The sequence below is a fragment of the Formica exsecta genome, unplaced genomic scaffold, assembly GCF_003651465.1.
Source record: "Formica exsecta isolate Colony F162 unplaced genomic scaffold, ASM365146v1 scaffold3, whole genome shotgun sequence".
NCBI classification, from domain to species: domain Eukaryota; kingdom Metazoa; phylum Arthropoda; class Insecta; order Hymenoptera; family Formicidae; genus Formica; species Formica exsecta.
The window spans coordinates 1,398,415-1,420,683 of NW_021850256.1; the positions used below are offsets into that span (position 1 = coordinate 1,398,415).

The 22,269-nt window shown below is 36.6% G+C and overlaps 1 protein-coding gene across 1 annotated transcript in view; it reads right to left on the bottom strand.

Annotated features, from left to right (window-relative positions):
• Window positions 1–568: 568 nt before the first annotated feature.
• The window catches only part of LOC115237568 (obscurin-like), a 31,619-nt gene continuing 9,918 nt past the window's right edge, over window positions 569–22,269 (bottom strand). The window contains exons 2-6 of the mRNA XM_029810700.1: window positions 20,241–20,482; window positions 17,590–17,809; window positions 12,781–12,964; window positions 4,243–4,385; window positions 569–2,727 (exon numbers count right to left, since the gene is read on the bottom strand). Of these exons, the coding sequence (XP_029666560.1) occupies window positions 2,615–2,727; window positions 4,243–4,385; window positions 12,781–12,964; window positions 17,590–17,809; window positions 20,241–20,482 (902 nt within the window). The 3' untranslated portion in view covers window positions 569–2,614. The remainder of the gene's footprint in view (window positions 2,728–4,242; window positions 4,386–12,780; window positions 12,965–17,589; window positions 17,810–20,240; window positions 20,483–22,269) is intronic.

The following is a 22,269-nucleotide window of genomic DNA, read 5'->3' on the forward strand; positions in this document are numbered from 1 at the left end:
GTGTGCCGGAAGCTACTTCTCGCGTGCATTCCCTGTTCCCGGCGTGTCTCACGGCATGTTGCAAGATTGACGAAATCGAATGAACTCCCAGCGGGGAAAAAAAATATCTCTCGTTTGAACGAAACGTGCGATACCGGAAAAAGAGACGATGTCATCACGATGTGTCGATCGCGTAGAATTCTCATTCACTCCACGCTCGATTAATTAAAAATTTAATCCATTTTTTCATCAATGATCATCCTTGATGCGCTGCACAATATATATTTATTCCATTGTCAAATCATGTCCGGTGTTTTTTCTGATTCGAAATCGTCGCGCAAAAAATGGAAAAATTAAACCGAATTAAATCAAAGAAAAGTGTGAAAGAAAACGTGATTAATTTTCATTGGGTGTTGTGAGTTTCAATATGCAATAGGCCAATTGAGATTCGAAGGAAATAAGAAAGTTTCTTATTTAAGAAACTATAATGTTTCAAACAAAAAATTGAAGTGTTAATATAATGTAATTACGTTTAAAGAATAAATTATAATTATATATATATATATATAAAGTATAAGAATACTTACCTGGCAAAAGTTATGTATCGTTCAGACTATTATCATTCAGACGATTGTCAGACTATTTCTAAAATCAGTGTCATGATATAATGAGACAAGGTGAGTTTTTTTTGTAAAATTCATATTGTATATTACGTGATTTCGTTTTTTTTTTTCGCGAAAAAAATGTTAGAATCAGTTTAAATTTATATATTATAGCGCATTATCTCCCTCTCTCTCTCACACACTTTCTCTCTCTCTCTCTGTCTCTCTCTCTCTCTCTCTCTCCCTCTCTCTCTCTCTTTTTCTCTTTCTCGGCACGGCATGGAGATTTGGTTGGCTGCATGAAAGACAAGGATACCTTCATCTCTCTATACAATATACATTCAGATGATGTCTTAACGTGCCACGCTTTCAATTTTGCTGTGCAAGATATGTGATATAATACGAGGCACAAATTAATTTTCGCTGTACGGAATTGTTTGTTTTCGCATATGTTACGGCAGTTACGGGCTATAAGACAACATTTGAATGTATCTTGACGCGAATAAAATTTATACAAATGTACAATATTAATACTGTGTGATAAAGAACATAATTGATATCTCAATGAATAGTTATAGTCAATTCAATGACTTTATTATAATTCAATGGCTTTAATCCTAACATTTTCCTTGGCATTTTTTCATTAAAAATAATCGTAGATTAAATTGATTTATAACAATATATATGCGTATATCCGTTTTTGATATATTATTATTGTAATTATCCGCTAATTTGTGAGCTGATCGGAATAATCGACAAATCCCCTTACCAATAGGCGATAGCCTCTCGATGGACTATCTACGAGAATTTTGCTGCTTATAGATTATCAATAATAAAATAATGTTACATAAAATGATGAAAGCCTGTTAATTGAAAAATTTGCGAGTTGTACGCGCAAATCTTTATTTTAATTCCTCTCACGTTAAAAACGTCTCTATGAATGCACGGAATTTTGAAATATAATGACGCGAATAGTGATAAATGGGGCCGAATCGAACACCGAACAATTTGTCTCGATTATCAGCCATTGTGATATGCGATACCAGCTACTCCAATAGCTCGATTAGCAGTTTACGTCGCGGACCTTTATTGTTTACTGGTTATCGGTTATTCGATGCACAGATTTATGATTTTGCCATTTCTAGTCGATTGCGTTAGGATAACTTGGCGGGATGTTAATATCGTGTAATTAACGCGTGCTAAACAGCATGATCAATATAATTGTGTTACAGTACCGTTTTACAGTGACCTGATAATTTGCTTAATGAGGATACATCTGCTCGGCAGCTTGCTTGTTATCCTTGCGGTTAATCAAGTTGGTTTGCAAGCATCCTGTGGTGTTACATTACAGAAACGTTTAAGCTTGATGAAACTCCGCAGGCAGACGCGGAAATCGGGGCGAATCCGAGCCGCTAAAATTAGGATAGGCGCTTTAGTGAATAACGTATCGCTAATAAATGATAATTAAATCCGTACACATAATCACATTGTATATAATAGTATATAAAGTAATATAATAGTATCTCCCTCTAGAAATGTGCGAGTGTATAATACTATCAATTCTAATTAATTGCAAATTATCCACTGGTTAAGAAGACATCCGAACCGGTCGTTCACTAAAACGTCTATCCTTTGATCAAAACTCGAATATAATCGTTCGAATGATATCGCGCTGGAAACTGACGAAGGTAGTGTTCTCTTGCGATACAGACACGCGCACATCTCGAATGCCGTGCGATCTATATGTTTAGAATAAGACGTTTCGAGAGATACAACGCAGCCAACTGTCTCCGTTTCTCTTATGTCAATGCACAATATGTTAAACGCGTAACACACTTCCTCTCTCTCTCTCTCTCTCTCGTTCTCTTTGGCCCACCCTTTATCGTCCACCCCTCTCTCACGGCAATAGAAAAGTTCGCGCGCGAAAGTTCGCTTTCAACGCCGTGGAGTAGTGTCTCTCTTTGTCATCGTCACGGGGTGCTTCTCGCCAGCTCGAGGTTCTCGCGAAACCCGCGTGGGAAGTCGTCAAGCCTTCATCTAAGCACCTGGCTTGATCGGGCGAGAATAGCAACGGCCAGGAAGAATAGCGACGAGCTAGCGGCACCCGCTCGTGCGCCGCTATGATGTAGCTCGGCTAAACTTTCTCCTGAAACAGCGTCAAAAACACTCACAAGGAAACACTCGCGAGTGTTATCTCTCCGACTTATCGGGAGATAATCTTCGGGGATATTGTCTAAAATAACGGTAGCCGAAACGAGAGGATCACTTTTATCTCTTGCGTTAAACTTAAGAACTGTCACCGATATTCCATCAAACTTTTACAGCGCAGTAAAATATACACAGAAAAGTATAAAGCGTCCCTTAGTTTAAGCTGCGACACGTCCGAAGCTCATCAAAGTCGGATGCTCAGATAGTTGCGAGTATTTCCTTATCGAATAGCCCGACCGAGTTTGCATGAGTTCGTCGTATATCAGTTATAATGAAAGCGTGAGCGACATGATGCAAATATCGGGAAACATCTTGTATAATTCGATTCCGACCGAGAACGTGCCGAGCCTATATTACGCTACGTAGAAGATAATCGAAATGACGTTTGCGCGAGTCTCACTCTGTATGTTCCTGTGGGACTGCAAATTCCGCGGCTCGTATTCCCAGGTGAAGATGCAGACGCGAAAGAGGCGTTTGAATTTATGAACGTATTATTTTCGCATATCGCGCGAAGCGAGTCTCGACGTGAGACGATCCATCATTGGACGATCGTGTCACGCGAATTTCTCTGTTATTTTTGCGAGATAGAGATGTTTCTGGCGATGAAATATATTTTCGTATTTTTAATACCTTGTTGAAAAAAAAAATGCAAAAAAATAATTAAAATTTATTTTGTTCCAGAATTGAAAAATGTAATTCTTCATCAATTTTATAACGCTTTCAATTTTGTAAAAAATTAAAATTTGCAAGCTTAATTTAGTAAAAAAAAAAGAGAAATATCTACAATAATAAGCAATGAAGATGTTCTATTAGCTCGAGGAATGCGATGAAGGATATTTGATGAAGATTAGCTTGAAAATTATAATATGAGCTTGCATCCAATAATATGTAAGTATATTGCGACATCAAAGCTACCGTGCAAAGTTTGTTCGCGTAGTTGGAAAATTCGACTTACGTACTTAGTTTCGTCGTAAAGCTCGCGCGCGAAAGCGTTTTAAGAAAGTCCTTTGCAACAAGTTCCATCTCGGACTTGCTCGCAGGAATCAAATACCGGAAGACTTTTAGGCGCACAGCACAAGTTCAAGATAAATATTAGATGCTACTAGAGTACGTACTTTAGTAATAAATAGTCGAGTGAGTCTATACACATTGTCAATTACTAAAGACTTGCGACACAATTTCTCTCTTGGTGACCAGTCTATTTCTTAGAATATTAGTCATCTCGAATGATTCGAGACAAATTTTCACGAGTTTTCTATGAGTTGACAGATAATATTTTAAAGACAGATTTCTTTACAAATTTTATGCAATTTTAAATTGAACAAAACACATCGAACAATAACAGTCTTGGCACGCTCTGTTTAACATAAGTGAATTATCGAATGGATGATACTTCGACAGCAATTCAATAAAAAAATGTCGAGAAAATATCGAAATTTAAAAGTCTCCTCACCGTTTAAAACGTGCACGTGAACCGTCGCAGGTTGGTCTGGCAGGGTTGTAAGCTGGCACGTGTAGTTTCCGCTGTCCGTAGGTCCGACCTTAGCTATGCTGAGAGTCGAATTGGCCCCCTCCTCCATCAGATCCGTTTTTACGCTGCAACCACAGATGAATACCGATTCGAGAGTGTTCGTCGACAATCTCTCGCGTATATTTTGTTTCACGTCACACGATTCTTTTCTTTAACGTTATCAAAATCTATGTACACTATCAAACAATTAAGTTTCGAGACTCGCTTCGCATTTCCGAACGTTTGATTCGTTTGTGCTGCCATTTTAGGGGGTTATTCACAACTCAATACTCAACATATGGTACAAGTTTTAAATTATTTGGTTCAATAGTTAATGAGATATAGTCACGCGAAATTACAAAATTTTGTTTAAAAATCGGTGTAATGGAAGAAACGCTTGACAACGCGCCAATATTAAATTCTGCGTTAAATTAGAAAAATCACCAACAGAAATGTTACAAATGATTCAACAAGCCTATAGAGAGTCAACTATGCGTTTCGAAAATACAGATGACATAAAAAAAAAAAAAAACGTTGATCAAATATTAAAAGAGTTTGCTTCAGAATACTATCAGAACTGCTGTGAGCAATGGCAGAGACGTTGAACTAAGTGTCTCGAGTTAGGTGGGGACTACATTGAAAGTTTTTAACTGTCTAAAGTTTGTACGATTAAAAATAAATTTTTTATACAAAAGTCTTGAAACTTAATTATTCCACAGTGTACATATATGTTTATCAAATTTTTTTCTTAACTCACTATTGCGACTTGTATCTGAGATAATTATAGGAACTACTTATTATGATACTTAAAAGATATGGTCGATAAATGTATGACTGCATATATGCTGACCACGATAATGCTCTTGTAAAAAACATTTCGAATGAAGTTGCCAACGCAAAATCGTTGTAGGGCGCCAAGGGAGAGAAAATCTCTTAAGGCTAATGAGAACTCCTCCATTTCGCCGGTTTCTTCGCCATCGTGTCTCGCTTCTTTGTCTTAACTAATCGCCAACGCTCCATCACCACTGAATCGTTTTTCTTCTCTCTTTCTCCCCGTTTGTCTTTTTCTTTATTTTCTCTCTCACCAACACACCCTCGTTCTTTCCATTCGCACGCTTTTACGCCAGTTTTCTTATACAAGGGAGAGATAAGTTAATTGCAAATCGAGCCAAAATTATCAGTTTTCGTGAGAACAGCTTGTTCCCTGTGCAAACAGTAGACCGAATAAACTCCATCGAATAAATGTTTGCGCAAAGTACACACGGACTCTATCTTGATAATACATTTTATATTGATCAACAGTCGTTTCTTCTTGTAGTTTGCAAATTCGCTTCTTCGGATACGTAGAATAATGATGTGTGAACCATGATGTATTGCTTATAAAAGTTTATATTTCCTTGAAGAATATATACATGATTTTCTACTGGGGGAGGGGGCGGGAAAGATGGGAGAACTGTCGGGAACAGAAAATGGATCGCAAAATTTGAGATAATTTACGCGCAAAATGCGCTATTCTTGATGATTTTCTATTCTTTGATCATACTTCACGTCGATAAAATTTTACCGAACATCCCTCTTACACAAATCTCCTATTTATTTCGTATTGACTCTACGAAACGATGTATATGTCGTATTTGCATAAACCATTGAATGGAGAAATATCTGTAACGAGACCTGTCTTTCACGAAATCGCATTTCGAGGTGAAAAGAAGGGGCGAAGAATGCAACGCGTCTTGGTCTAAATGTGCTAAATGCAGGCAAAAATATACCCGGTTCCTCGAGGGAGAAAACGGTTTCCGTGTGCAACTAAGCTATGCTGCAAAGACGTCTTGCGGAAAATTGCTCTCGCGCTTGACGTTTCTATTTTTGTGAGAAACTGGCGAAAAAAAAAGCAAGACCATTCGAGTGAGCATTTCAAGACGAGCAGGGGTTGCAGGTGGTATGGTAGCAACAGAGCGGCAAATATTAAGAAATAGGGAGATATATACGTTACGTTTATATATACAAACAAAACTGTGATATATTGTTTAAAATGTAATAATTATATATATATTCTTGTGCTGGAGAAAAAGATGTGTGTGTATGTAATAATATAATAGTTTATTTTGATAAATATAATTTATTTTGATAAATATGAATTAAAAATTGTGTTACTTTTTTAACAATTTTATCGGCAGTTTCACCGATTTTTGGCAACGTCATCGTGTTAGGTTACATGTATCAGGGCTAGTCATTTACCGTTTAAAGATTGCTTGACGCTAGAGTGGCAGACGTTCGTCCAATAAATATTTCACGATAAAAATTTTTAGCATCTTCTTTTTACTTTACTTTATACGCTACAGACGTGATCGCGTGGAACAAAATTGCGTGCTTTTATTTCGATACCATCCTAGATGTATTGTCGTCATGCGTTTCCTACGAGAGTAATACAAGTTTCCGAAGTATTATTTGATAACGGAAACTGTCCCCTTGCGTTTTGTTCTAACACTCGAATCGCTCCGAAAGACTGGATTTAAATTTTGACCTTATCTAAGGATATTATATCTGTAGTATTCTGTCATGAACTGCCATAACTTTTATACGATTTTCTTCACAAGAATGTTAACGAGGACGAGAAAAAGAGAGTAAGATAAAAAGAAGAAAAAAAAAGATAAAATTCAGTATATATGTAAAATCTCGATAGTTTTTTGAATAAATTGAATTAAAAAGAATTTGATTTACGCTGCTACAACTGCTTTATTTAATTGAATTAATTGAATCGTTCCGAGATTTTTTAACGTAAAGTATCGCTTTCATGATGTAATCCCGTCGTAATTGTTATTCCGTAATCATTGTTACTTTACACGTTCTACAACGATTAACATAAAATCCCACAGAAAAAAGACAAAGGCCGTCGTTTGACAACTGCTTCTCCGCCTTCGCTATCTTTAACGTAAGGGAGCGCCCTTATTTATTCCCGGTTACGTGTCGCTAAAAGTGGAAACTTGCCGTGACCGGGAAAGTGGTCTTGAATCGCGCCGAGCAAGCGAGACTTTAATCGAAAAAGTTGGTCCATTGCAATTTGTCGCATTCGTTACCTCCGGCCGGTTGAGCACTGGCAGACGATCGCTCGTTTATCCGCGACGTCGAGCGTCCACGCTTGTATTCAGTCGACCTAGGTTTTTGCAAGAGAAGATGCTTACGCAATTAATCCGATACGAAAATGCGAACTGAAAATAGAAAACGTTAATATTTAAATTTAATTAAAAAAAAACAAAAAAATGTTTAATATGAATAATGTTAAATATGAATATCTCTCTAAATACACGGGAATATATACTGCAGCTTTATTATTACGATTATTGTACTATAAGTAATTTTTGTCTTAATTTCACAGTAGTTAAAAGATTTAACATCGTATTTTAGTTTTGAAAGTAGTTCAACGTCTCGCCCAGCGCGTATTTTACTGCGTTTGCGAATAAAGTCGAGCCGCGTATCAGTTTAAGTAATAGGATTAATGTCGCTGCCGAAAACTTCGCTCTATGTACATATGGCAATTTTAATACGATGATAAATGGCCATGGGCCAAATGTTGGCGAAATATACGGAATAATTATGACATTGAAAAAATCGTGTACTTTAAATTAAACATTGTTTAAAGAGAGCAAAAAAGGGATGGGAGTGGGGATAAAACACCTATATTTCTTTGTAATCTTGTTAGCCTCGCACTTCATCTTTTTTTATCTCTCGCCAATTCGGGTTTACTTAAGCGAGCGTGAAATCCCAAGTTTTTCATACATGTTCGCGTATTATGCACGCTCACGGAGATTCGATTACCTTTTTCGCGACTTGGCTCGGGAATTGACAATGTACGATGATACGTAACGCAGCCGGAATAACAATGATTAATCGCGCGGGATATTACTTTGATCGATGAATTGATGCGGCTGTTAACCCGTATAAGCGATTAGATATTTCTCTATCTACGACGCAATCAGTCGAAACGTATTGGTACCGTATAATACTAGTCATTTATCATTCAACAACGGTGTCGACATGCGACAAATGTGCTTTTTGCCGATGCAGCATTTGTTATGTAAAATAAATTCAATAATCAATCTATTAGTATCCTCACGCGTGTGACATCGTAGGAAATCACACGAAATGGAAGTGACAATTTGTCTAATTAATTACGATTCGTTTTTTATCTTTATGAGTTTAATTTTCGATACCACAGAAGAATGTATCCATCAAAAAATGTTAATCCGTTAAAATAGCCATCTCTTCCATCCTCTCGCTAATAATTTAATTAAAGAATTAAAATATAAGCTAATATTGTAAATTTTAAAACACTTTAAATGGCAAAGAGACCTCTTATTCGAGATCATTAAAAAAAAATCAAGTAGCAATTTTTGATAGAAGTTAATACGTTCTCCTCTTTGGAATTTAGCATGCAATTCATATAACATTCCCGAAATTTAAATAGTTTTTATGTGGCACTTCCTTTTTCTTTCTAACAGATTTGAATATCTTTTTCATTATAGAATTCGATATCTTTCCTGTCACCGCAAGCATCGATCCTATGCTAATCTGCCTCATTTAGTTGTCACTCTTTTGATTTTTCGATATTCTCGGTTTATTTTCTTACAGTAAATAGGATATTAGTTTATAGACAAATACGCGCTCCTTTGGGTACTGATGTATATTGATCGAGCTCTACCAGCTTGCTCTGCAATTAATTGTAAGTTAATTGCTTACCGTTGATCGAAGAGAATCTAAGTAAAAGTCGGAATTGATTTCACTATAGAGAGACAAAAATATTTAAAAAAGTATATTTTGTAATAGAAGAGCACCAGTGCTCTTGTAGTTGCCTGTCATATTATTCTTATTTTAATTTTGTATCGCGTGTAAGAATGAGTCGACGCTTGATGGATCGCCACTGCTTTGACAGAAGAAACCAAAGTACGAGGGAGACTGATCATTAATAAATCCAGGCGAGCAGTATATGTCCTTCATCACGACGTAGATTGGGTCAAGTTTAATTTATGTTGCGGATAAATTAAGATAGATCGTAAATATAACGTTAATTCTCGACGACGCGGAAAATTCGATTTAACGCCGGTCAACTATGGCCACGCTTTCTGCATTACTATCGTCGTCGTAACTGGAGGTTTAATTACGATCCCGAAAATTTAACATAATTTGACACTGCATAAAATGCTATTTCCCTCTCCCCCCTTATGTCTCACGACCGTTACGCCGTCAAGGGTTGTAGTGTAATTTAATGGATTAAACGCCATGTTAAGCGCAATAAATTCATTGTTACGTTGCCTTTAAAATGAATAACGCTCGCAACTAATTCGATTAACCGTCAATTTATAATCATGATTATATCACGATTATATCGCCACTTTGGAGAGTAATGATTAGTATGAAATTAAAATATGTATTCTAACGATTCATATTCTTTTTAAAAATCTTGAAGGAGAAAATTTTTCGTGCTCTGTTTTCGTAGAATCTGACACTATTTTGCATTCGTATGTAGAAGTTGATAGTTTTGAAATAGACATTTTAATATATATCTATAATATTTATAATAATATATATTATAATATATATACATTATCGAGAAATAAAATAATCCAAGTTTTCTTTATGCGCCAAAAATAAAAACTAAAAAAACTATAAAGTATGAGCATTAAAGGGTTGTTAAATAAATGTTTTTTTCCTAAAAAACGTAAATAATTGTCAAAAAAATCTTTAATATGTAAAACGTGAGACGTTTCGACACTGTCAAAAATGTAAGTTACTATCTTCCTTTTGACTTCTAACGAAAATTCTTTCAGAATACCGCAACGTTGTTTGTCTTTTTTTGCATCGATGCACTGGAACCGACAATGGGGTATCTAAAAGTACGAGGCCATCAGCAACGCGTCGTTAAATTATGGGAGAACGGGGACGGGGGGGTGGTGGGAGAGGGGGTCAAGTCGACGTTGGGTGATTAATTAAACGAAAGGTTAAATTAAGCGAGATAGCAATAATTCTCGTCCGGCGCTGTAGACGCTGCTACGTTGGGAAAACGAGTGCCATGGCACTGCAGCAGTTCCATGTGCAACGTGTTTACGGTCTGCGGTCCACGTAGGGTCATACGTCCCATGTGAGCGAACAAGAAAGGGGGAGAGAGAGAGAGAGAGAGAGAGGGAGAGAGAAAACATTTGACATCGGTTCCCACAGGATGTAGCCCGAGGTCAACTCGAACAACGTGCATTCACAGATACCGAAACAAGCTTAAAAATTGTCGTGACACGACGAAAGATTCTAAGGACAAATAGAAATGATAGACACATAGAATCCGAGAGAGACGTAGAATCGTTCTTATATAATTCATTCAAGAGATTTTTTATTTAATTTACTTTTAAACGGATTCTCAAAAGCGCGTTAATTAATATTATGTGTCACACGGACGGAGCAAAATATTTAGCGCCGGTGCAGCGCTGCATGACTGCCGGGGGGGAGTGGAGATCGCAGGGGGACACGCTATTCCGTTCCTCGCAACGAGAACCACGACCCTCGTGTATGTACAGTCGTTCGTATGTGCAGAAGCGCGCAACGCAAACTAATTTCATTTACTGCCCCGCCGTGTGTCTCGCCGGCGCCTAACTTTACTGTCAGAACGGGCCCACAGAAGCGTCGGTCTCGACCAAGAACCGGTCCCCCGAACACCGAAACCTTTCCCATCGACACGCCGCCGTTCAGCAGAGCTTTCGCGGCTGCTGTCATCAACCGTGTACAACCGCCCCATGTGAGCGCTGTACCGGCACGTATTTTCGGATCCTTCGGGAATTCTCGCATTCTGGCCCGAGGAAATCTCTCTCGCGAGTCCGAGAAAAGGCGTATTGGAAGCGATGACGTTCATCGTTCTGCGAGAGATACGTACACTTCTCCAGAACTACTCTTACTTTACACGAGAAGTGTAAATTGTCAGTGTTCTCCGAAGCTTTCCCCAAAGGATAGCTCTCGCTAATAGATCTTGACGTAGCTTGTCATTTTTTATTTATATTATAATATAATTTTTCCCACAATTTATATTTACGTTAAAAAAAAAAAAAAATTTCGAATTCGATGATTCTTTTCGTATGACAGTAAAGTAAATTAATTATCAAAAACACACGAGAGAGTATCATCGCTGCACACTTATGCGAATGTTAAATTTTCGTTTTGTTCGGTTCTTTTGAATTCTACAGTGGACATAATTCAGCGTGATAAATTACATCATTTATCATGTTTAATAAAAGCGATGCTGGACGAGACAAGAAAAACACGAATATGCGACAACTTATAAATGGGATAAAAATTTCGCAAGTGTTTTTCCGAGTTTCGTGAAATTTTCAGGCACGACTTGAAAACGAATCGAAATACGTTGCATAATGGAATGCTTTGTATCCATATCTTATTGATCCATGACGTGAAACGAACTATATATTAACGAAGCTTAATACCCGACGGCGTGTCTTGCTCTCTCTCTCTCTCTCTCGCCTTTTTCTTATTTCATCCTAACTTTTATTCAGCGCGACAGCTGAACGAGTCCGTTCGCTATTATACGGATCGTGGATAATGAATTCTTATGCTCCAGAATCAGTTCGTTGAAATTCCACTGTTCCAGCCAACTCTTGAACTCAGGAATCTATAATAATATATAATTCACGACAATGAGAGCGAGTCGTATTTTTTAACGCTCCGAAGCTTTGGAACGCTCCGATTTTAGACGTACAAGGGATAAGAATTACATGCGCGATCTAGATTTGACTTTTCCGGACCGTTTCCGCCAGTTGACACAGAGTCTTTCAACAAGCGAGTCGTATTTTTTAACGCTCCGAAGCTTTGAAACGCTTCGAAGCTTTGGAACGCTCCGATTTTAGACGTACAAGGGATAAGAATTACATGCGCGATCTAGATTTGACTTTTCCGGACCGTTTCCGCCAGTTGACACAGAGTCTTTCAACTGCGCGTAAATGCTCGTCAAACAAGGAAAAGTTTCGTGAATTAATTACACTCCGCTCGCATAACCGCGTCAAGTTTGCTGACGTTTAGATTATACATTTCTCGTATTTGCCGAGAAGCGTTTTGAGTTAGAACGACTTCGCGCAAGTAAATTTCGAATATAATAGAGCTATTAAGCTTAAAAACCTTTTCGCATCATTTCGCAAATTTCGCTCTATCCTCCTCTCTCTTTCTTTCTCATGGTAACATCTTACTAAAATTATGTATCTTTTTATGCGTCTGTCTTTCATGCATGGATAATCATAAGATAAAACGTATGGTATTTCAATGTATAAGATGCAAGTAAAACGTCTAATAAATGAGGGATAAACAGACAAGAGTGTCGCTTATACATAAATGCGATATAAGCTGACTGGGCGGATTAACGGGAGGATTGTCACTGCTCTCAGGTGGCACTAAACAGCAGGAAAAGAACGCGATATTCAAGAATGTTTAAGTCACCTGATGCCGCCCCTTGTCGTGTCGTAGTTCAAGACTCTGTTGCCGTGAAGCCACTGGACGACGCTGTATTGTACTTGCATCGCTATATGACGCACGACGCATTGTAGTTCGATGGTGCTATCAGCCTCGTAGTACTTGTCCCGCAATGGTTCGCCCAGGGCGTCCACTATTTGGACGGACGGTGCTGAAATTCGATGTGAAACGAGTTACACAAAAAATAAAACTTATCGATAAATTTTACTCTCCGATTTTTACAATTGTGTCGAGATATCGAAACGGTAAAAGAAATTCTGAGATTCAATAATAATGATACTTTTTGTTACTTTTGTTACTTGATACTTTTGTAAGGAAAGAGAGTAGTACACTTTTCAAGAGTGCATCGTTATCTCTTTGCGTGGCGAACATTTGACTAGATTTGAAGCTATAATTTTTCGGTCAAGAAGAAAAATATTGGCGTAGCCTGTTAGGAGCTTTCCACGAGTGCATTTTCCTAAAAGTTTTTATCCTTTTACAAGAAGTTTTGGAGCCACTATATTGAGGTAAAAGTACTTACTATACGTTTGGTTTAAACATCGCAGCATCGTAGCTTGCTTGAAAGTTGTATATGCGTGATGTAGTTTGTACGAAGCGCATAACTCTCGTCAAACTCTCGTAGAAAAAAAAATTATCCCATTATTATGGCAGCTTTGCTGCAGCGCGTATAAAATTAATTCAATCACAACAAATCTGTATTAATAAAAGATCACTTTTATCTCACAAAATTTACATGTCGTATTTTTTCGCGTATAAACAATATGAAAAATTAAATCGCAAGGATTTGGCATCAGTAAAGAAAAATTCCATTATTGACGTCGGCAATTAATTGGTAATAAGGGACAATTGGTCGAAATTGGAGCTTATGTGAGTTAATTTCGTGAGAATAATACACGCAATTTTTACTTTGTGGCGCATGTTTATCATTGTTGATGCAATATGTAATATTATGTCTTATAGTAATTTTTTTACTTGAAAGAGATTCTTGTATTCTATAACGCGATCAACATTATTTGCTGTCAATGGAAGTTTGTCGCGGCAATTTGCGCGTCATGAAATTCGGCCGTATATACGAGCCTGATATTGGATTACATCGAACTCGACTTCAAATATTTAACTTTATGGGCCAATAAATATCTCTCATATTGACGTCATTGGGTTGTCCACACGATCGAGCATCCAAACGCGATCGAGCCGCCCAATTCATTCGTATATCCCCATCGACGCGACGTCTTCCATCGAGCTGGACCATTTCCAACACACTCTCTCTCTCTCTCTCTCTCTTTTTTTCTCTCTCTGATACTGGATACCTATTTACCTACTTGCGTAGGTATATCGCGTCCGAGCAACGTACGGCTACCAAAGAAAAATCACAAAAAAGAGAAATGTTTTGGAGATAGATCAGAGTCCTCCTCCCCGATCCTGGTGCCCGACCTCATGAATACCACGCAAAATGTAATCTCTTTCGCGCTTGCCCTTTTCTCTTTCCCCTCGGCCTTTTTTTTCTTTACGTTTCCCATCTGAGGTATGCCGCGTTTTATTCCGCCCGCTTTTACGCAACGCGATACAAAATTTTTCCCCATTCCACTCACCATGTGTGGAAATATGTTTTTCGTTCATTTTCCTTTTCTTTCTTCTTCACCCGATTATTCCACGTTAACGCTCGCAAATTTCGAGGTATTACATATTTTTGCAGTTAGTACGAATAATAAAACTTCAACCAGATGTTTAAAAAAAAAAAAAAAAATACTTACCTGTGTTTAATATTGTTGCAACATGAAATGTCTAATCATAAATTAAGCGAGTAAGATTTATATGTAGATGAAATTATTTTCAGTAAAAACACACACTAAAATTTTGTAATATCAACTTGACAAGAATATCTTTACTCGTATCTCATTTCTGTCACAGAACGCGTGAGAAATAAAACTTGAAGGTTTCTCGCTGTTAAAACTGAATCTAGAAAGACACATCATTCATTTTGCTCTTAAATTTGAAGAGAATATATGAAGTTGCATATTTGCTATAAAACTCCTGGTGTATTGGAATCGTTAAAGTCTTTCCATTCTTTCTTTTATTAATATCTTCTCTTGATGGAAGGGACACGTGTCGACTAAATTGCCAGAGAGATTGGCTGCATAGAAAGACAGACGACAGATGGAGGTCGAGGAGAAAGGACTGCATACCAAAATCTCGGCTACTTTATCTCGCGCAGTCTCAGCCTCTTCTCTTCTAGATTAAGTGTTGATCCTCCGTTTTACGTGCGCTCGTCCTAGTAAAAGCGACGATCTCTTTCTTGAATGTAAGTATCCAGTAAAACGAACGAGATTATTTGCTTTGCATTGTTCTTCGTATTTGTTATCGTATCTCGAATATTTATATAAATCATACCCATCGTTGTACCGAGAATCATCCGAAAAATTACTTTTCCGATATTTGTATTTTGTATCGCATTACCTGTAAATAATTGTGGACAGTTTTATTCGAGAGTTTAATTGGCTCATGTCATTGTTAGCAGCTCAAAAAATCGATACTCTCTATCTCTCTCTTTATATCTATGTCTATTCACGTACATAATAACTCGCAATTTTCTCACACCGAACCAAAAATAGCATTGATAATCGATTGGAATATGCAACAATAGTCGGACCGGATGCATTCACGTCACGTGCGTTAATTATTGTACGATGCAATCGTGATACATCGATGAAACGCGATTGCAAGATTTGTACAATAGGCAATTGTGCTCGCCGTAATTTAACTTTCAAAGTTAAACAGATACGAAAGGGAATTGTTCTTTCAATGGTATTCGATGCATCGAACCACGTTATAAACGATCGCGTGAAAATCGGGCGTACAAAGGCGCCGGCAGCATGGAACGATTAAACTATAATTGTATGAATATCGAGTGACATCTTGATAATAAAGAGCGCAAAATAAATGGCTAATAAAAATAACATCTGTGTCGCCGCGACATTTCACTGTTAGCGAAAAAAAACAACCGTAATAATAATTATTATTTCTATCAAAACGATTAACACATACGGCATTCTTTCAAGAGGTAATGGACGAACGCTACTATTTTGATAAATTAATAGAGGAAATAAAGGAATGCACCGGAATAAAAATGCGGAGGACGTTAAGCAGATAATCCCTTTGAACTTGCGTTAAGAAATTTCCCGCTGTAACACGAGGAAGCTACACTCATCTCATCCCACGTAGAAAAGCGGAAGCTTACAATATAATCTCACATCGGCAAAGGCGCGCAGACCAGGAAATAAGTAAAGAGAAAACTCGCCCTAATACTTTTTTTTCCTTGTAAGCCTGTAATTTTATGCGATCCGGCAAAACCTTAATACGACATCGCATTTTTATCTACAAATTAATCCATTAAAATCTTTGATACGCACGTTATTTTTTTTTCGAGAGAAAGAGAGAGAGAGAGAGAGAGTCTAAGATATATTTTATATATAACTAGACCAAAAAGATTGTAATTAGAAATTACAGTAATTATTAATTTTTTGTGTTTCCTAAAGTTATAATTTTGAAACTTTTTTAATAAACGTATACCGTTATCTTATCTTCATTCTCGTCTTTTAAGGTTGACTGTCGTTTCCGAGAAAAACACAGTCTTATTGTCCACCGTAGCCTTTTAAAATTACACAATCTCTCCCCCCACGTTTATTAAAATCTTTCTGCCGTTTGCAATCGTTCCGTTGTCCATTTCTCGCTCCAGTTCCCCTCTAGCTGCCATTTCGCTCTCGTATCCCCTCATTTTGCCGGATGGCTCGACACATCTCGATTTCATCCCGAGCTAGAACGAGATGAAGTTCTTCCGCTTTGCACTTTACCGGTCCTCCCGAATCGGACAGACCGTGGATTTTCTCTTTCCTCTATGTTCCCGTTTATCTCAGCTAAACTTCGTTTTCAATTATCCTTTTAGGCGATTTCAACCGCAAGAACACCAAGTCGATTTATCTGATTGCTGGCAAAATTTCGCAATTCGATCTTCTATTCTTTTTGTCTATCTTTTACCGTTATTATTGGATCGCAACATATCGCCACAGACATATTGTCATCTATTTTTCTTGGCTCTTTTACTAATTTAAATTTAGCACGAATGGCGTTAGAGAAAGAGATATGATTCAAGAGCAAGACTTTCTATCATGTCAGACTTACTTCTTGAATTTCTTACTAATTATTTTTCAAATTTCAATTATGTATAAAACTTTATATTTGGCTATTTTTGCTATGATTTTAAGAATACAATTCTTTGCGTTTTATCAAATAATCTTTCGTTGAGAAGCCGTAGAAAAATCTACATCACAATCACTTCAACTATCTAATCTTTTTTATATTTTTACTCGTCGTAACTCGTCGTTGTTAAATTCTGTTTGAAACCCAGGCACGACACGGGTGAAACAAAAAGGTGTTAAATGGAGAGAAGAGACATGTAAACTCGAGAGAATAAATAGAGGAAAAATTTTCGCTCTTTGCTCCGCTTCTTTGAAGAGGATAAAATAATTGTATCAAATTGCTCAAAAGGAATTCTTCTAGAAATATCTAGAAACGACATTTTACATGCGAAATTTGAATCTGGGGATGTGTAAAAAGCACTTTAATTCTATCCAAAGTAAACGTGAATGAAACAGAAGCATGCGGAAATATTTTTCTTTTGCGCGATTAATGTTTTGGTATGACATTCGTCGTTATCACCGTTGCAATCTCGACGTTGATCTTAGGCAACAGCTGTGTTAGATCCACATTATCATTTACCGTTAATGTGTAGGTTAACATAAATGAACTTAGGCGGATGGGTGCTGATCTGACACTCGTACAGGCCCTCGTCGCTGCTGTTAACACGCTTGATACGCAGACGCCAGTTGTCTGGGTACTGAAATTCGATGGTATACCTCGAATCGCCCGTATAAGTTTGGTGGCCTACTGTCAGCAGACTCATCTTCTCGCTACTCTCCTGCCGTCGCACCCAGGATACCTGTAATTCCAAATTACAGCGAAGAATGCAGTTGCGTTCCACATGAGATTTTCTCAGAGGACGAGCCTACATGGCCGCGGCTCATTTTTATAATCTTTCGCTTATTTGCAATGTTATTAGTAATCGCATAAATGTCTCCATAATTTGATAATTATCCTGATAGTATTTATGAACGTCAAGACCAGATTGTTGAGTATTTTGGTAAATGTTTGGATTAACTTACACATCACGGATTATTTTCATTTTTACATATATTGTAGAGGGTACATTTCTAAGTAATACACGCTTTAAATTTTGGGACCTTACCTTGGGTTAGATTAGATTTTTTCAGGGTGGGGGTGCAGGGAGATTATCTTTATATATAAGAATAAATATTTTTTAAAAATAAAGTATTCAGATAAAATAAAGAAAATATTACAAAACAAAGCAGTATATAATTGTTTATATTTTATTAAATCATATCGACAACTAAATGTAAACAAAAAGAAATTCTTAGCGAAACTAAACAGTAATCCAGAAGCGTACTGACAGTGATGCAATAACGAGCAAATGTAAACAGAAAAATATAAACACGCAAGTAGGATATTACGAAAAGATGATACAAGTATAAATACGAAAATTATAATACTTCAAAATCGCATATTCCTGGAACTAGAAGAGAGCGCTACAAAATTCAAAGCGTATAATATTTAGGAATGTATCTTCTACAATATATGTAAAAATGAAAATAATCCGTGACATGTAAGTTAATCCGAACATTTATCAGTATTTTTTCAAACCCATGTGTCTAACCATCGACCGATGTCAAGAAACGCTTGTAAAATATCAACAGGTATATAGAGTGTTCGGATTTGTTCGGTTGTATCGACAATTCTCGCGTATAATGTTACGGATTTTGTACACGAGTGCATTCTGATGCCATTATTCATTCTCTAAGAAAAATTTTATTCTCCCAGAGATATTGCAGGGTATCAAAATTTCTTTCTCCATGCCTTTACCTTCACAAAGAGCTATTAATATTTTTATTGCAATCTTGCGACGATCGAGAATTATTTAATACATTGTCAATAATGATAAGAATTATTTCAATCAATTATCGATTATGTGTTCTCAAACTAATAATAAACCAATCTTAGCAATATATTTTCATTGAAACATCTTATTGTTAGTAACAAATAGATATCGATGTAGTAGTAATCACGTTATTTGTATAGTTGAAATTTTGCAGGAAACTGAAAACCATTAATCCATATTTGTACATGTTTACGTAAGGGGCAGATTGAGGCACGGTGAACGTGAAATAGGGGATGCCGGTTTATCCATATAACTTGTTTATCCATATAAATTGAATAATGCGTTGTCGAGTAACACTATTATATGTATATATATCGTATATCATATATCTTCTATATCAATATCTATAAACGTTAATTATAATAGGTATTATTGATGCACTAGAAATTCGAGATCATTTGAGATCACCGAGTACAAACATGCAAGTCAAATTTTGATTGCGGCAGATATCTATTAAAATTCATTTTATTCAAAAATGCAAAAATTAACGCGACAAAATATAAGGAAGATAATATATTAGTGGTTTTTTCATACATTAATAAATGTAAATAAGACTTTATAAAAGAATTTGTAACATTATACGCAGACATTTGAATTATTTAATTTTACACAATCCATAACTCCGTTGTATTGGTCAGCTATACCGTAATTTGCTGCCAGGTAACAGGATATTATCTGTTCAAGAGCCAGAGAGATTCATGCGCACATAACCGATATCTGACCGCATAATTTGTTCTATAGTTTGGGGCATGGCTGATGCGGATACGGTTTGTTACTGCATTAAATAAAGCAATAAATGCATTCCAAATGTGGCAGTAGTTGAAAATACAAGCGTCACAGCCTTGTAACATGACACGGTTTCGTGATTATTAAATATAATCTCTATTTTTGCAAAAGAGCTTTCAAATACAATAATTAGAATACAATCAACGTGAAATTAAAAATATTTGCATTTGTCATTATAAAAGTTTTATATCTGTCACGTTATATTGAGTAAAAGTAATCGTACAGATGGAGAACAAATTTTTGCCACACGTAATGTATTCGGATTTATAGTGTTAAATTATTACGCGCAGATTACGCAAATAACCGGACTGCCGGCAGAGATTACGCGAATTCCTCCTTAAACTCGTTCCTTGAAGTTTAAAATATACGAACATTCGCGCGCGAGCACCAGCAGATTAATCATAATAAGCTAAACGTAGCTTACCCGGACCGTAATAAGGCAAAATATTCCGAGATTAGTCATGAATTATTGCGCGAATTCGTAACGGTGATTAAAAGGCGCGGGGTGTGGACCGGATACGGAGGAGAAACGAAAAGAGGACACGGAATGACCGAGTGTGATTGCGCTTACCGTTTTGTCCTGCAGCAGCGATATCCTACAGTCAAAAGTGACACTGGCGCCGGCCTGGACCGTAATATTGGAGCTCTCGCCTTCGAAGTGGGGGCCCCATTTGTGATCGTGATGATGCTGATGCTTGTTAAGGGTGCTGTGCGTGTCGAAGATGTAATTCAGCATTGGTGCATCCGTCGGCACAGATCGCTTCGCCGCCGTCGTCGATTTCGTAGAAATCGAGTCCGTCGCCAGAGGCAATTCTACAACAATATTTTAGCGCATTAAATATTATTTTAAAACATAATAAATAATTATTTATAAAATTTATACCAAAGATATTATGAGTAGCGTTTTATTTTGTTTTAATATCGAGAAAATTATTACCTCGTTATACAAGTGTAAAAGCAAATAGGCAATAAATTATATAATGGAGAGATATGTATTTTGTAATGTAATAAATATAAACCGCACCGCGCGTTGTATGCATTATATTATTTAACATTTCAAATATCGGCATATAAATTATATATTATAAATACGCGCGGCGCATACTCGTTCGGATTGTCATGACCATTTACGGCGTAACGTCAAATTTACGTGTATTTTCATATCGGGCGATTCTCTTTCCGCTTTTTGCATTCAATCTGTCGCTTCCGATCGTAACTCGTGACTTTGTTTAATCGATTCGATGGCATTTTCCCGTTTCGGGCCATCGCTCAGGGTTATCGACGTCCAGCCGACCTGCCAATAACGACTCATATCGGCGTAAATACGCATTTATGGCCATAGCAGGCCAATAGTCGAGACATATGACATCCTCGAGCCAATAGTCAGGACATATGACATTCTCGAACTGGTATTCTCGCTGCTTATGCTGTAATTATATATTTCGATCTTTTCGTATAGAGTTTCGCATAGTATGTTTCGCGTTATTCTATCCAAGAAATTTATATGAAAGTAAGAAAAAATACGGATAAAGGTTTTTCTCAGAATGTTACGTTTTCCTTTTTCCTCTCTTTCTACAATTAATAATAATATATAATTATAACTGCGTAAAACAACAAAATATTTATTATATTTTTTACTTATATTTGAAAAAGCATTGTATTCTAAAGCACATGTAATTTATAAAAATTTTATTTTGATCAATTGTTACATATTGTATTATTTCTAAGTGAAAAGTTAAAAAAAAAAATAATAATTTCTTTGTCTTTTCTAAATTTGATTTTTTGAATAAACCAGTTATTAAATTAAGTTTTTTTTGTATTAAAGATGTACTACTATAAAGCTATAAAAAATTGTATAAAAGCATTTAAAAAACGTGATTTTAATTCTTCTTTTATAGTTTCTGTTACAACAACGGATATTAGTTCGACTTAAGCAACGACATTTAGTTAACATATATCGTTTATTGTTCTTCGCTCCTAGTACTTTCAACTTTGATAATGATAATTTCCACAGTTACATTTTATGCTACTGACAAAGTTCACAAAGTACAATCCGACATAATCGGATGCGTAGAATATCTTTATGGATATTTTGTCGCAAAGTAGAAATCTTTTTCTAAGACAAACGAGAAAACGGAAAGACGAGAATGTAAAAGACAGAGAAAAAGAGAGAGAGAAAGAGAGAGAGAGAGAGAAAGAAGGAGACAGAACAAGTAAGATTTCGCATAGCACAACTACAATGGAGAAAGTCATTCCCTCGTCGGTGTTTCGAGAATCACCGAGTTAGACACTAACTCGCGACGATGAGTTTTTCTAGGTTTGTACCACGAAGGAAGCACCTCAGCAAGCAGACTAGTTGCTGACTGCTTGTAAAATCGAATGTCGAGATACGTGGCGTCGAGCTTCAAGCTAAGAAGAAGAAATAAAAGAGAGAGAGAGAATAAGGAGGAAATATTTCTTACTAAGTTGTAATGGAAGTACTATCCAGTTCTCGTCTTACTGATCACTTTGTCTCTCTTTTATATATGCATTTCTTGGCACAATAATTCTACAGAGTTTTTCTATATAAATAAAAAATATATAAATCACTTTTTTTTTTT